General features: G+C 37.4%; 1 protein-coding gene across 1 annotated transcript in view; it reads right to left on the reverse strand.

Moving 5' to 3' along the window:
• Positions 1-7,129: 7,129 nt before the first annotated feature.
• Positions 7,130-14,481, reverse strand: part of LOC106951711 (protein dachsous-like) — a 24,657-nt gene continuing 17,305 nt past the window's right edge. The window contains exons 20-30 of the mRNA XM_015039383.1: positions 13,763-13,935; positions 12,973-13,124; positions 11,555-11,862; positions 11,366-11,476; positions 10,083-10,274; positions 9,755-9,852; positions 9,515-9,670; positions 8,715-8,912; positions 8,558-8,632; positions 7,752-7,794; positions 7,130-7,652 (exon numbers count right to left, since the gene is read on the reverse strand). Of these exons, the coding sequence (XP_014894869.1) occupies positions 7,497-7,652; positions 7,752-7,794; positions 8,558-8,632; positions 8,715-8,912; positions 9,515-9,670; positions 9,755-9,852; positions 10,083-10,274; positions 11,366-11,476; positions 11,555-11,862; positions 12,973-13,124; positions 13,763-13,935 (1,662 nt within the window). The 3' untranslated portion in view covers positions 7,130-7,496. The remainder of the gene's footprint in view (positions 7,653-7,751; positions 7,795-8,557; positions 8,633-8,714; positions 8,913-9,514; positions 9,671-9,754; positions 9,853-10,082; positions 10,275-11,365; positions 11,477-11,554; positions 11,863-12,972; positions 13,125-13,762; positions 13,936-14,481) is intronic.

The following is a 14,481-nucleotide window of genomic DNA, read 5'->3' on the forward strand; positions in this document are numbered from 1 at the left end:
AGAGACCACCCACAGAGGGTGAGAAGGGAATTTTTTTTAAATATATATATTACATAAGTGTATATGTTTTAGTTTCAGTAAGATTTTGTTCAGCTGCCTGAAGAGATAATAATAAAACTGTCCTTATGAGAAAATTGAACAGATCGTATTTGAAAGAAACCAGATGTTTTGAGTGCAAACATTACAAAGATATAAAATCCTGCTCTCAAATTGAAGAAATAAGTTCTTGATGTTTGGCATTTTAATTCTTACATATGAAATTATGTAGGACACAATTCTACATGAACTCTAAAGAAATTCAAATAATTTGATGGACATATGGAAGAGAAACTGCAAACAAATAAATAGATTTTTTTTCAAGCTAGGATGAATCTGATACCAATACTGATAATAATATTAATGTTATTGGGTAACAATAATATTAATATTCAGCTGAATATAAATATGAAAGCAATTTTTCAAGGTCACAGATAGAAGTTACGAGAAAAGAGCCATAAATTAAAAAATAAACCATAAAACTGTGACTGATTAAAGAAATAACAGTGATAACAAACAGATATAAGGTGATTCCTGTAAGCAGTTATGTAATATCACAGACGTTATCTTTTTATTCAAAGACTGTCTTTCACAAACACAACTAGGCTGTTTTACCAAATCCAGTTAAATAAAGTTTGGTAGTAAATAGAGCTGTTTAAGTCTTTCTTAGATGATAGAGTTTAGATAACATTTTAACGAGGCTTGATTTAATCAGCTTTCATTGCATAACATTTAGATTAGTTGCACTGTAAAAAGCAGTTTTGTTATTTGACAATAAATGAGACTAATACTTTCCTATTTTAGATTAGTTAAGATTACCAAACCTTTTTTCTTTTTAAGTCCCAGAATAATGAAACTAAATGTTTTACTTATGGTTCTTCAAATCTTTATAAGTTCAGAAAACTGGTTTAGTGAATCAACATAAAACATAAAACCAAGACAATACCATCCCAGCCTAAGGCTCTAACCACTTAAAGTTGTTCTGTTTTTATCAAATGTTTCTTTTAAAACTATGTATTAAATGTTTAACAATATTTTAGGAGGAGAAATTACTCAGCTACCCTCAAGTCGTTATTTAAGGGTCTGTTCTTAGTTATGAAGGACCTGAAGGAGAAAAAGTTTTGGTTTTGCAACTCGATGAAAATTAACTGTTAAACTTTTCAGTTGAACAATAGAAGATGCAGAGTTAGTGATAAGAGGATTTTGAACGATGGACCCAACAGATAAGAAACGATTTTATGGCAGTAAAATTCCTCCATACAGTTTTTCCTCTTCAGATCTGAAGCGTACAAACGAAAGACTCGTCCTCTTATTGTAGACAGAAAAACCATCAAACACTTTGCTCTGAGTGGTTAATTTGACCAAAGAGTCTCTTTAGATGCTTAAGAAGCATTAAACAGGAAAGGCCCACATTTTATGTTACAACAAAACTACTTTATCAGGCTCTGGTTTCCTGTCTATACATTATATTTACCTGGTTATGAACAAATTCAGTCCTGTACTCACCTATTGGACTTTCAGCAACTTCATGGATCCAAAGAGAAACAATAAGCATGATGCATGTCAGACGCAAACCAGCGCCGTCCATGTTGGCGCTGGTTATGTTTCCCGTTTTCCAGCCTCAGACGACTGACACTGAACTGATCAACTGAACCACAGGAGTTATGGATAACTTACAGTTTCCTTCACTTTCCTTCCCACCAATCATCTTTTATGACAGGCTGTAAAACCACATTGACCTTTGAGCTGGCAGAAGGTTTTACACCCTGTCTTTCAATTTCACTTGGAAAAACAAACACTATACTATCAGAAAAGCAGACCTGGTTAAAATTAATAAATTATTAATAATTAAAACAGCTTCAGCCATTTCTAAGATGTAAGATATTTGGTTTTCTTCACCCAAGTTTGTGTTTTGTAAACTAAGTTACATAGATTTCCTCTTGAAATGTGACTGAGGTTCAGTTCAGATATTTAGATAAATTATACTCCATATTTCTAGATGCCATTTTATTTCTGGTGAATTAGAACCACTGTGGAAACAAAAACCAGGGAAGTGGAGGGGAAATGAGAGCTTAATAAAAATAATAAAATAAAGTGCTTTTTAGTTATGCTTTATTTATTAATTTATTCTTTATTCTGACTGACTTTATTTATTTTCTTTCTCTCCCTCTATTTTCCACTTCTACTCAAAATATCTGTGATGCATTTTAGAGAAAAAATAATGCAAATTATAAAATAACTGCCAAGATTAAAATAAACCCCCCCCCCCAGATATGTTAATTTCATTGGTTTTGTTGTGACACCAGTTGATTGTGTTCTGTGAATTGTTTTTGTTTTGAATGTATCCATTTTAATGTGTACCTCCTTGTTTGTTTGGTTATTTTATCTTTGTTGCTGTTAGTTGTTTTCTTATCCGGTTATTTATTTGGTAGATCAATACCCCTTTTTGCTACTCTGTAATGTTTGTTGTAATTGGTAAATTAAAAATGTGACTGAGGTTTCTGAGTTACCTGTGAAACTCTTCTAATCAACAGGTCCTAATGGAAAATGATATGAAGCCTTGGCGGAAATTCAAACTGGAAGACTCTTCAGCCCGACCTGCATCATCCAATCACCATGTCACGTTCATCCGCCGCAGCCTATCAGCATCGGACCAATGCCTCGTTATAACTAATCATCGATCAATCATCTGTTTATGAAGACTTTCATCCATCCTGCTGTTCTACACCCACCTTCACCCTTTCTCCACCTTCGCCATTTCTCCACCTTCGCTCCTTCTCCACCTTCACCCTTTCTCCACCTTCACCCTGCTGTTTTTCTCTGCGTCTCTCCAGTTTTTTTCAACTTAAGTTCAATGCTGCCGTTGTAAAAAGTGTATTTTTGGAGTACACTTCTTAGAATGCACTCTAAAAGGTGTATTTGATTCAATTAAGTTCAATGCCGTGTTCATATCCTAAGTGATGTCATGATGCAAGCTTCACCAGGACAGATCCTGTATCAACCAGCGTGCTGCGGCAGCGCAGAGAGCACAACTTGCATTAGGAGACCTGAGTCCTCGACGCGGCCGTTGTAAGTTTGGTTCCAGCTTCATGACCTTTGCTGCATGTCTTCGCTCTCTGTGATGACACACTTTCCAGTCTAAGTATTCTCAAGTAAAGACTGCCTGAGCTTAAACAAGGAAACCCTTCTCTATTTGCAGTAAACTAAATAATTTGAGTAAGACTGGCTTAAGTTTGTCAAGTCAAACCAACTTAATGAATTCAGTTTACAGAACTTAACATATTAAGTTGGATAAACTTGATGAATTACTTGTTACCAATTGAAGCAATTCAATGAAGTTAGCTCAGCTCATTTGTTTTTAGAGTGAAACTGAATTCATAGATATTATCCTGTCAAGCAGTTCTTGTTAAAGTTCAAGATTTATGTGCGAACCTGTGTGTCTGATGCATCCCTTATTGATCCGTCTCACTACCGCCACCTTCTGGGAAGAAGTAATCCGTTTTCTCCAAAGGAAGATTGAGGATTTACTGCTTGGAGTCCATAAAATGAACAGCAAAAAATATTAATAAGGGAAATACCACATAAAAAACAACTAAAGTTACTCATATACTTTATTTTTTCAGGTGTTTCAAAAAATCTGAACAGTACATTGTAAACATTTCTGATTCCAACAATAAGAAAGTTGTCAAAACATTTAATTGATGCACCTTATTAATGTATTTGTGTGAATGCTCCCCCTGGTTTATGTTCTTTTTGTTTTAATGTATATTTATTACTGTTCTATATTGATAACTTTTCTCAATAAAGTTATTAAAAAACAAACAAAACCATAGACGTCATGATGGGAGTAGATTCTTCGACCCTCAAGCAGAATGAAACTCGGGAGACTCAGTAAAATAAATCAGTAAATTATTTATTATACGAAATAAGAAATGTGCGCAAATCTGTTCATGAGTTCAGATGTGGGTGCATGAATAGACACATTTGTGTGTGTGTGTGTGTGTGTGTGTGTGTGTGCGCAAAGCAGTATTTCATGGGAAAGGACTTAGATTAAACAAGGACTACCGGTGAGCCATTAACTGGACTCAGTTGAAATGTAATTTGACTTTGGTTTTGCATTTGAGAAAAGAAATTCAGAAATTATTAAAGGAACAGTTTGGACTGCTAGTTTTTACAGCTTGATTCTATTAAATGCATGTTAAAATATTTAATGTAAAAAACTTATGTCCCGAGAAAAAGAAGAAAAAATGTAATTCTAAAATGTTTGGATTTGTTTCATTCAACTAAACATGGAATTTAATAATTTAATACTTGAATTTATGAAAGAAATGTATGTCTAAGGTTAAAAATGGAATTAGTCTTTAAGATAAATTAACTTTGAACCAAATGTCTAAAATGTATGTTAAAATATTTTGTATGCGTTTTGTAGGTTTTTCACCTGTTCATTGATTGTCACTCATTGGTGAAAATAAAAAAGATGGAGTCAAATCCTAAAGTCTCAAGTCCTCCTTTTCAAGTGTGGGAAGCCATGAAATTATAGAACACTTGACGGTGCATCTTGTTTGGAAACCGGGAAACCAGGGGTTGGGCAAGACCACCAAGAACAAGAGAAGAAATGGTGAGTGAGGATATGATTCTCTTTGTCATAAATACAAGATTAAAGGTAGAAAATTATGTATTGGACTCACGGGAATATTGGCTTGTAGCTACCATAACCGTCACTGCGCCCTCTGGCGGACTCCTCACGCACAAAAAAAACTTTTTTTTTAATTATAAAAATTGCATCTTTTAAGAGATTAACTAAAAGCATTATCAAACTATGCAACACTATATTCAATGGGTTCATGGGAAACTAAATGAACTTTCATCACATTTTATCGGAAATTCAACTGATTTTTTTTAGGAGTTTTGCAAAAATTTTATCTATTTCTTGTCTTTAAATCATATTTTGCCGTAGGGGTGAATGTAAATGGCGTAAAACTCAACTTCATGTTTATTGTGAAATCTACAAAGAGACTGCAAAGCTATCACTCAACACTAAAACACGCAAGGGAAACTTTCTTGGCAGAAGTCAGAAACAAAAGCATTAGCAATGCTCTAGCTTTATTTGGAACATCTGATAGTCTTACAAACCCTCCTGTGATGTTACCACCTGACCTGCAATCAAACACGGCCTGCAAACTTCTTCAGAGAAAAATATAAAAAATTAGAGGATTGATATTCACATTCACATTAAGTTCAGTACCAATGCTGTACACAGACGTAACAAATGCAGAAGAAATGACTCCATTTCAACTATAAAAGCTTAGAAGAAATTCCAATCTCCTCTTCCTGTTGACATCCACAACTTTTCCTTTTCTCAGGAAAGTCCTGCCTGTCATTGCATCTGACCTCATTCAAATAGTAAACTCACCCCCTTCATCAGGTGTTTCACCCCAGGCTTTAAAAACAGCAGTTATCAAACCACCGATAAAAAATAACAATCTGGACAAATCACTACTGCAGGATTACAGGCCGACCTCTGACCTCCCATTCATCAGAAAAGCTGTTTAAACAGTTAAATAGCTTCCTAACTACAACCAACCGCTTCGACTCCTTCCAGTCTGGTTTCTGGTCTCACCACAGTGCTGAGACTGGCCTAGTCAAAGTGTTCAGTGACATCCATATAAACACAGACAGTGGAAGAACCACATCAGTTCTGGTTCTGTTGGACCTCAGTGCAGCTTTTGACACTGTTGACCATGACATGTTACTGGAACGACTGGAGTTAGGTCGGACTCTCCGGCCCAGTACTCTGCTGGTTTGAATCTTAAATAAAGAACAGGGACTTCTTGGTTTCTCATTGAAGAGGTCACAGGTCACATGTGGTGTACCCCAAGGCTCCATCCTCGAATCCCTCTAATTTAATCTCTATATGCTCCCTCTGGCTGAGGTTATAACAGGAATCATCTCCTAGGCTCATCAGTCTGAGGATTAGAGGAGCTGGTTTCCGTCTGGTGGCCCTGAGGTATTTGTGGTACCTTTGATTATTTCCTCGACTTACCTTTCTGTTCTCCTTTAAAGGTTCTACTGCCGACTTCCTGGATTCTGCTCATCAAGTCTGCCTGGTTCCCCCTCACGATTTCAAGACTAAAAACAAAATACTCTCTTTAAGTTCCACGGCTGGCATCTTTCTGCTCCTCTTCCTCGTTTCAAGCTCTGTGAAACGTGTCCGTCTTCTGTCTCCACCATCCTGCGGCTGCCCTCTGGTTCTACAGAAGGTCTCCGTCGCTCCTAAACCCCCCACACAGGCCCGGCTCAAGTCTCTGTCCACCTTCCTCTCATGAACTCATCTTCATCAGGAAGATTTTCATTTCTCCTGCACATTCCACCCTGTTGTTCCAGGTCATCAACGTTCTCCCACTCTGCTCCCGTTCGTCCTCCCGTTTCCAGATTCCCCGGACAAAGATACATTCAAATCAATTGTTTTTCAATAAACTTTTACTTTTTCATTTGCCTCCTGAGAGTTTTCTGCATGTGGGCCAAAGGTTTACCTAAAACCATGACACTCTCAGGTGTTTAAAACTGGAACTGAATGAAAGGCTTTAACACATTAGGGGTGTGCAGCACATTTTTGTAACAAGGTTATTAAACCTGTTTCACTTGAATTTTCACTCGATGAACCAGAGCTTCACTGATTAAAAACCTGCAGCTCTTAACATGCATAAAGCCAGCACTCATGACTCAGACACTCCTAAGGAATACTTTTAATTTTTTTAATATAAACAAAAACACCACCCAGAGGACGGACGGCTAAAATATCAGTCGACTAATTGCAGCAAGTAAAATTTGCATTTCATGATTTTACAGTGAACATTTTGGAAGGTCAGTGGAGGCATTTACAGCCAAATTATGAAGTTAAAAAGTTAAATATTCACAACTTAGCATTAACAAATTACAGTTTGTTGATGTTCTCCACTTTAAATAAATACATTTTTTATTTAAAGTGTTTATTTACCTGTTTTCCAATGTTACAGTTTCTATTCTTTTTTTTTTACACTAACCCTACAAAGAAATTATTGGAATCTTTATAAAAGTATAAAATGCGATTTAGTGAACTGAAATATACCGTATAATATGGCAGATCCTGAAAGTGAAGCAGTAAACTTTGTTTCTGTCTCCAAACATTTGGTCGTGAGTAAATCTCCTGAACTCAGAACATTTAGGATTTCACCTTCATGTTAAAGTCGACTGAGACCAAAGATGGACTCTTATAAATAAAATAGACTTTTATTAAGTAGATTTGTTCATCATTAACAGAGAACTGGGATCACATTCATGTTGGGAAATCTTCCCTGAAATTTAACTCGACATAAACAAAGGTGCTTGAAGATGATAATAAATTAGGATATTTTAAAGTCGCAGAGGTCAATTAAAAATAAAGTAATTCTGGTGCGTAAAGGTTAACAGAAATGTTCGAATCAGAGAGCAGAGGTGTGACTTTCATCGCTCTCGCTGTCATCGCGTCGTCTCCCTCCCAGACTGTCTTTGTTTGACGTCCTGTCCTCGTCGGCCCGTCTGTCCCAGTGAGTCGTGCCTTTGTCTTCTGCTCCGCGATTGTACGGATTCACAGGATACTGAAACACAAACTGCTGGTCAGCCTCATGTTTAAACTCTAGATTTGATCAAATGTTTTAGCTAAACATCTTAAAGATTGAAGATTTATTTGTTTCTACCTGCAGACCGGGATTCGTGGAGGGTGCCTGGAAATTCATGTTCCTGAAATGCAACAAAACATCTCAGTTAAACACATTTACTTATTTTGTTGTTTGTTTGATAGGAACAGACAGAAGAACCAGATCAAGACAATCTGATGCCTGCATCACAGTGTATACAGTACTGCAACAACCGTCCCTACAATACAACGGTGTATTCGGCAATTGTAGACAAAAAGAAAAACAGGGAGTGTATTTCTGCTAGAAAAAACCTCAAAAACTTCCTAGAAAAAAAAAAGAAATTCTGAGATTTAAAAGTTGAAAATTTGTCAGAAAGAACCCAGAAATTTTGAGATTAATCTAAAAAAATTTCTAGAAACATTTCTGAGTTTAATAAGTCAAAAATTTGCAAGAAAAATATCAGAAATTCTTAGATTAATTAGATGAATTAATTAGGGCCATTGTAGACAGAAAAAAGGAGTACATTTCCCGCAAAAAAGTTTTTGTAGAACATTTTTTAGATTCATCTCAAAATTTCAGTTTTTTGCTGGAAATTTTCAACTTTTGGAGATCAGAAAACTACTTGTTTTGCTTGCTTGAATTTTTTTTTAGATTAATCTCAAAATTTCTGAGTTTTTTGGTAGAAATTTGCTGCTCTTTTTTATATATATTTATCCACATTGTCCATAATATTGTCTTGTAGATATGATTTATTTTCAGCCAATGGCCTTTTTTTGAGTCAGTACGCTCCAGTTAATGATTAATCGATCACTAAATTAGTTAACGATTATTTCAAGAATCTCTTCATCACATTTAATCCTACTTACGTGTAACCTTCAATTTTACGGTTGATGTCGAAGCTCTCTCTGTCAGATTCCTTTTGCTTCCTACTCTTCTTGACGCTAAAAGCAAACAAGAATCATTTAGTTTTACCAGTTTGAGTCATTCACCGAACAAGAAACCACAAAGCAGATTGAGGCTCACCTGATAAATAAAGCCAAGAAAACAATCAGTGCCACGAACGTCAGGCCCAACAAAACCCCCAGAACGATGACGACAGTCTGGTTTGACAAACTCCCTGAGTCGGAGCTCGGAGAGTTTATCTCTACGTCAAAATTAATGTCGCTCCCAAACACCACGGCCAGCTCCGTTCTCACCTCTTCAGACTCGCTCTGCAGCTTCCTGGTAAATCAAACAGACAAGTTACAACTTTAAAGGGGACCTATTATGCAAAACTTACATTTTGCATGTTTTTAAAATTCCATTTGGGTTTCTACTGCTTCTAAAAACAAACTGAGAAGTTAAAAAAAACAAAAATGTCCAGGCATTTTTTTGGCAAAGCATCACAGCTCGCCATCTAGCAACCCAAGCTGAGCTCCAAGACGTTTGGTCAGCTGGTTTTATCACTTTATGTGCTGTACAATGGCTGCTGGAAAAGGCAAGTGTTTTGTTGCTGGCTTGTCATCCAAAAACCACTTTTTTGCATTCTTGTTGGTTGCACAGGAGGCTCTACTTCTGCTTTTCAAATATGTCTACAGCTACTTTTATGTGCCAATGGAAATATTTGGACTTAAAGTGACAAGAGGCCCTAAAACAGCTCAAACAAAATTATCTAAGAATAATTTTGTTTAAAAATTGTATTGCACATGTATAGCCCAAAGACCTATCCCAACCTGGTCAAGGAAGCATAGTAGGCCACCTTTAAAAATCTAAGATTGGAGTGTTACATTAAATTTACTATGTTCCAAAAAGTCCCATGTTTGAGTGAAAAATTAAACTCCTACTTTGCGACTTCCTGAGTTTCAACAGCTTCATCGCCATCGAAAGCGACGAAGCTGACCAGAGTCTTGACCGATTCCCTCAGCATTCGGCTTTCTTCTCCACCAGAGCTCGAAACCTGGATTATGTTCACCGTCCAGCCCAGTGCTTTACCTAAAGCCCTGAGACAAAACAAATCTGTGATATGACGACAGGAATGGATGAAATAAATCAGAAAATAAACAGAACTTTATTCATGAACGTACTCCTCCAGCTCTGGAACCTTCTTCTCCACAATGTTAGCCGGCTGATTTATAGAGATGATCGTCACGTCGCTGCTGCTGGCGCTGCCCTGAACCACAACCTGCGACAGGAAGGAAGGATTGAAACCAACCAACCAACCAACCAACCAACCAACCAACCAACCAACCAGCCAACCAACCAACCAGCCAGCCAGCCAGCCAGCCAACCAACCAATCAACCCTTCATCCAGTCTTTGGCATTATGCCTTAAATGTCCAGTGGCATAAAGCTCTTAGGGATCAGTAGTATTCATGTTCAACCAAACCACCAACATTCAGTTTCAGGCTCTTACCTTTACTGTGGTTGTAGCAGAAAGTCCATCAGGATCTGTGGCCTTCACCTCCATTGTGACGGTTTTTCCACCCAGATCTGCTGCTGACACCACATACAGCAGACCTGAAGCCGGTTCCATGTCAAAGGAGGAGCTTTCTCCTGACAGACTGTAGACCAGATCACTGTTGTCTCCGACATCAGGGTCTGAGGCCTGAGGGTGGGCAGGAAGAAAGAAAACTCCTTAATGGTGCTGCAGATTATGTGTTCAGATGAAGCTAATTTTTCAGATTAAAGGAATCTTTTGAAAATATCAAGCTTTAGGCAGGCATTAAACACACTTTTAAACAAACTCAGGTTTCTGTATTGATCTGATTTAATGTCATGTGTTAATGTGCTTTAAGTGGTAAATCATCAAAACTAGCAGAAATTAAGGCTTAAAAACATCAGTCTATGTGTAATTAATCTATATAATGTGCTCAATAGCAGACTGCTGCATCCTTGGTGCACACAGGAGCGCTATCATAGATCCTTCCTCCGAAAAGCTCTTAGACCGTAACCACCAATAGTCCCAACAAACTCAACGAGTGTTTACATCGTTCATGCTATTTGCACATTTTCTTCACTTCTATGTAGTCTGTTGGTTTTAATTACAAATTTCTGATAATTATTGAGTTGGTAAGTAATATTTCATTAAATTCAGAGCAGGGATTGGATTAAATAAGCGTTCACGTCTTCACACTCCTTTTCAAACAGAAAAAAGTGCTAAGCTATTTGCTTTGTTCTTGGCTCATGTTTTCTCTTGTCCTTCTGATTGTCATCTTGTTTTTAAAAACCTGTTTGAGATAAATAAGTAAAATGAAATGTAGTCTGTAGTTGTCTAAGCATAACTGTAGATGCGATTTTTTAAAATAACTTTTACCAGCTCTATTATCTCTTATGTTGTAAATTCACCATTATTGAACAGTTTCTTATTCTTATTTTCTGCTTGTAGATTTTTTACCTGAGTGTTGTGGTTTGTTATTCCTAAGTTGTTCACATAATATGTGGTGTTAAGGAAACGATAAGCTTCCTTCACATTCCTGAAAATGTGACTGCAGATTGTTCACACATTAACCAGTTTAATGGTGGGAGGGTTTCAGGTCAAAGTACGCAGCCAGGTGTTTATGGCCTTTACAGTAAATGATCTGCAATCTTACATCAATGTGGAGATAAACAAGTTCAGAAGCACATTTTCCAACAGCTGATAGGAGGAGTTTACCTTCACTTGGATGACTGGGGTTTTGTACGATAGGAGGAGTTTACCTTCACTTGGATGACTGGGGTTTTGTACGGGGCGATGCTGAACACAGAGGCTTCATAATCGTCTGAGGAGAACGCTGGAGGCTCGTTTACATCCTCCACCTGAATTCTGACCTGAGAGACAAAAAACGTCCATTTGGTTTGTATGAAAGCAACGATAAAGAGGTGACAGCTGTGTGATGTTGTTGTTACCATGACTACTGCTGATGTGGGAGGCGTCCGTGTGTCCACAGCCTCCACATCCAGGATGTACCACTCCTGCTCCTCCTTGTCCAGCTCTTTTGTGGAAATGATGGAGCCATCGCTGTCGATGGAGAACAGGTCTTTGTGTGTTCTCAGTTCGTAGGAAACGTTGTACAGGTTGCTTCCTGCAGAGGCCTGGACCTGCCCCACGTTGACCCCTGAATTCTGGTTCTCTTTTAGTTTGAAGTTGTAGGAGGAGTTCATGAACGCCACGCCGTCCACCAGACTGGCGATCCTGATGTTCACCACCACACGAGCTGCACAGACACGTCATTCAGCCTTATAATATTTACACATGCACTGGTCTGATAACAAAACGCTAATTTAACAAATGTTCATGTATAAAACATTAGGACCATCTTTATTTCAATTGCACACAAGTCACTCATTGAGCTGTTAGGAATAATAAATAATCATTACGTTTGTGAACACATTAAATGCTTAAACACGATACAAATAATCACTTAGCTTTCTGGGAAGCCATCTTCTTTTGGAAGGGGATTATGGCCACGGGAAAAAAAATCTGACTTTAAGGGATTTTCATCTAACAGCATTTGGAAATTAATATTTTTCCACCTCAGTCACAAAAACGTTTTGAAAATCTTTGACACTCCTGAGTGACCATCAAGTCCTTAGCTTGGTAAAAACAACAACTGTAATGTCATATTATGAACAAATCAACCACCAACAATAATCAAAACAGTTTAAGGAGTTAAATAGTAAATGGTCATGTTTTATTTAGTTCCTCCAACTTCTGGGGTTTAATTGGAAACACAAGTGTATAGTGAGAAAACTTTCCATAAACAGAAGTTAGACCTTAGAAAATAAAATAAAAATAATTTTGTTCTGTGCTGGTGGAGCCTTTTTTCATAATAGCAATGAACGGCTAATTTTAATGCAGCACTTCAGTTTTGGAAATCACATTTTATTTAGCACTGTAGGATTGCTAAGTTGTTACTTTTCTAGCTTCCTATAGCAGATGGTTGTACTGCAGTGCTAGTAGTATGAAGTACAACAAACAGATTCAGTTTCAGCTATTTTGTTGTATGTTTTATTTTTTTTCTGATTTAAAGCTACTGCTGGGATAAGCCGTTACATCGTCCGTGCACCAGGAGGTGTGTGGGATCCACTTTCTGGGTGTATTTATAACAATATTTAACCCTCAAATAGCCAGGATCACACTTGTCACACATTATGATGGCCATAATAACCTGAGACCTTAATATACAGGCCTGTAAATTATGTCAGAGTTCAAAACAACTGTTTTTCAGAGTTCTGCCGCCTCTTCACTGGATGTCTGCAGGATGTCTGCAGCCTCAGGACCTCTAGTGGATACAAAAATAATAAAAACTAAGCAATATTCTGACCTGTGGCGCTGAGCGGAGGTTTGCCATGATCTGTGGCCTCAGCCGTCAGAACCAGCGTGGTGTCTTCTGTTACATCAGTAAGGTCAGAGGTCAGCGTCACTTCTCCTGTTTCGCTGTCTAAAGCCAAATGTGGCGAATGTCCTTCAGAGAAACTGCAACCAGACATTAAGAGAAAAACTGCCTGATTAGTCGATTTGTTTGATTTGAGACAAGAATATTTTAAATAAATAAATTGGTGTGTTTGAGTGATTGAAATACAGGGTTTTTATATAAAAACCAGTTTAAATCTGCCACAATCCGTTACGATAAAAATGCAAACTTCATTATTTTATTTGAATTTTATGTGACAAACCAACATAAAGTAGTACATAATTATCAAATGAATGCCAAATACGAGAGATTCAAAATGTATTTTACAGATAAAACCCTAAAAATGCAACATGGATTTTATATTTATTGAGGCAACACCTTGCAGAAACACCTTCTGCAGTAGTTAAGTTTTCAGTGGTATGTCTACCAGCTCTATATGTCAAGACATTGAAGTTTTTCCCCAAACTCCTTTGCAAAACAGCTCAAGCTCAATCATATTGGATGGATTATGTCGATTTTTAGCCGTGCCAAAGATTCTCAATTTGATTTACAAAGCATGCCACAGTTTTTTCTTCTTTTTATTCTTTGCGAAAAACAAAAAAGATCCTATCCTATCAACTTCATCCTATTTTGTGATGATTTGTGACTATAAATCTGTGTAAACTGTAGTTTGTGGTTGTAATGTGAGTTCTGAGCGAACCTGTAGGTGATGAGCGAGTTGTTCCCGGTGTCTTTGTCGGTGGCTCTCAGCGTCAGCAGCAGCTTCCCCTTCTCTGCCTCTTTCACCAGGATGCTGGTTTCATAGCTGCTGGAGCTGAACTCGGGTTTGTTGTCGTTGACGTCTGTGATGCTCACTCTGATGGTGGTGATGTTCTAGAGCACAAAACATTGTTTTGCAAACAAATGTGTGGAAAAAAAGCTGCTTTAAAGGGGACCTATTATGTAAAATTCACATTTTGCATGTTTTTGTACTTCCATTTTACTTTAAAAAACACAACCAGTTGTTTTATGTCATGTTTTTTGTGTCTGGAAAATGAGCCGTTTGAAGAACCTCCCGATTGCAGAGAGTCGTTACCTAGCAACCCCAGCCAAGCCTCACTCTGTTACCTAGCAACCCAAACGGAGCTCCAGAACATTTGGAATATTATGCGTTGCACAATGTCGACATACTATTTAGAAACCACTTTCTGCATTCTTGTTGCTTGTGCAGGAGGCTCTACTTATGCTCTTCTAAGATTTACGGTTGCATATTTACGCATCAGTTTGCAGCCATTTTTATGTGCAAGTGTAAATGTTGAGTTAGTGGGTGTGGCCAGAAGCAGCTTGTCTGGATTTAAAGTGACAAGACACCATAAAATGACTCATTCTGATAGGAGCCAGAACTGATCAGATTAAATCTCATTATTTAAGGAAGATTGT

The sequence above is a fragment of the Poecilia latipinna genome, unplaced genomic scaffold (assembly GCF_001443285.1).
Source record: "Poecilia latipinna isolate Pla-1442-1.1 unplaced genomic scaffold, P_latipinna-1.0 Scaffold469, whole genome shotgun sequence".
Lineage (NCBI taxonomy): Eukaryota > Metazoa > Chordata > Actinopteri > Cyprinodontiformes > Poeciliidae > Poecilia > Poecilia latipinna.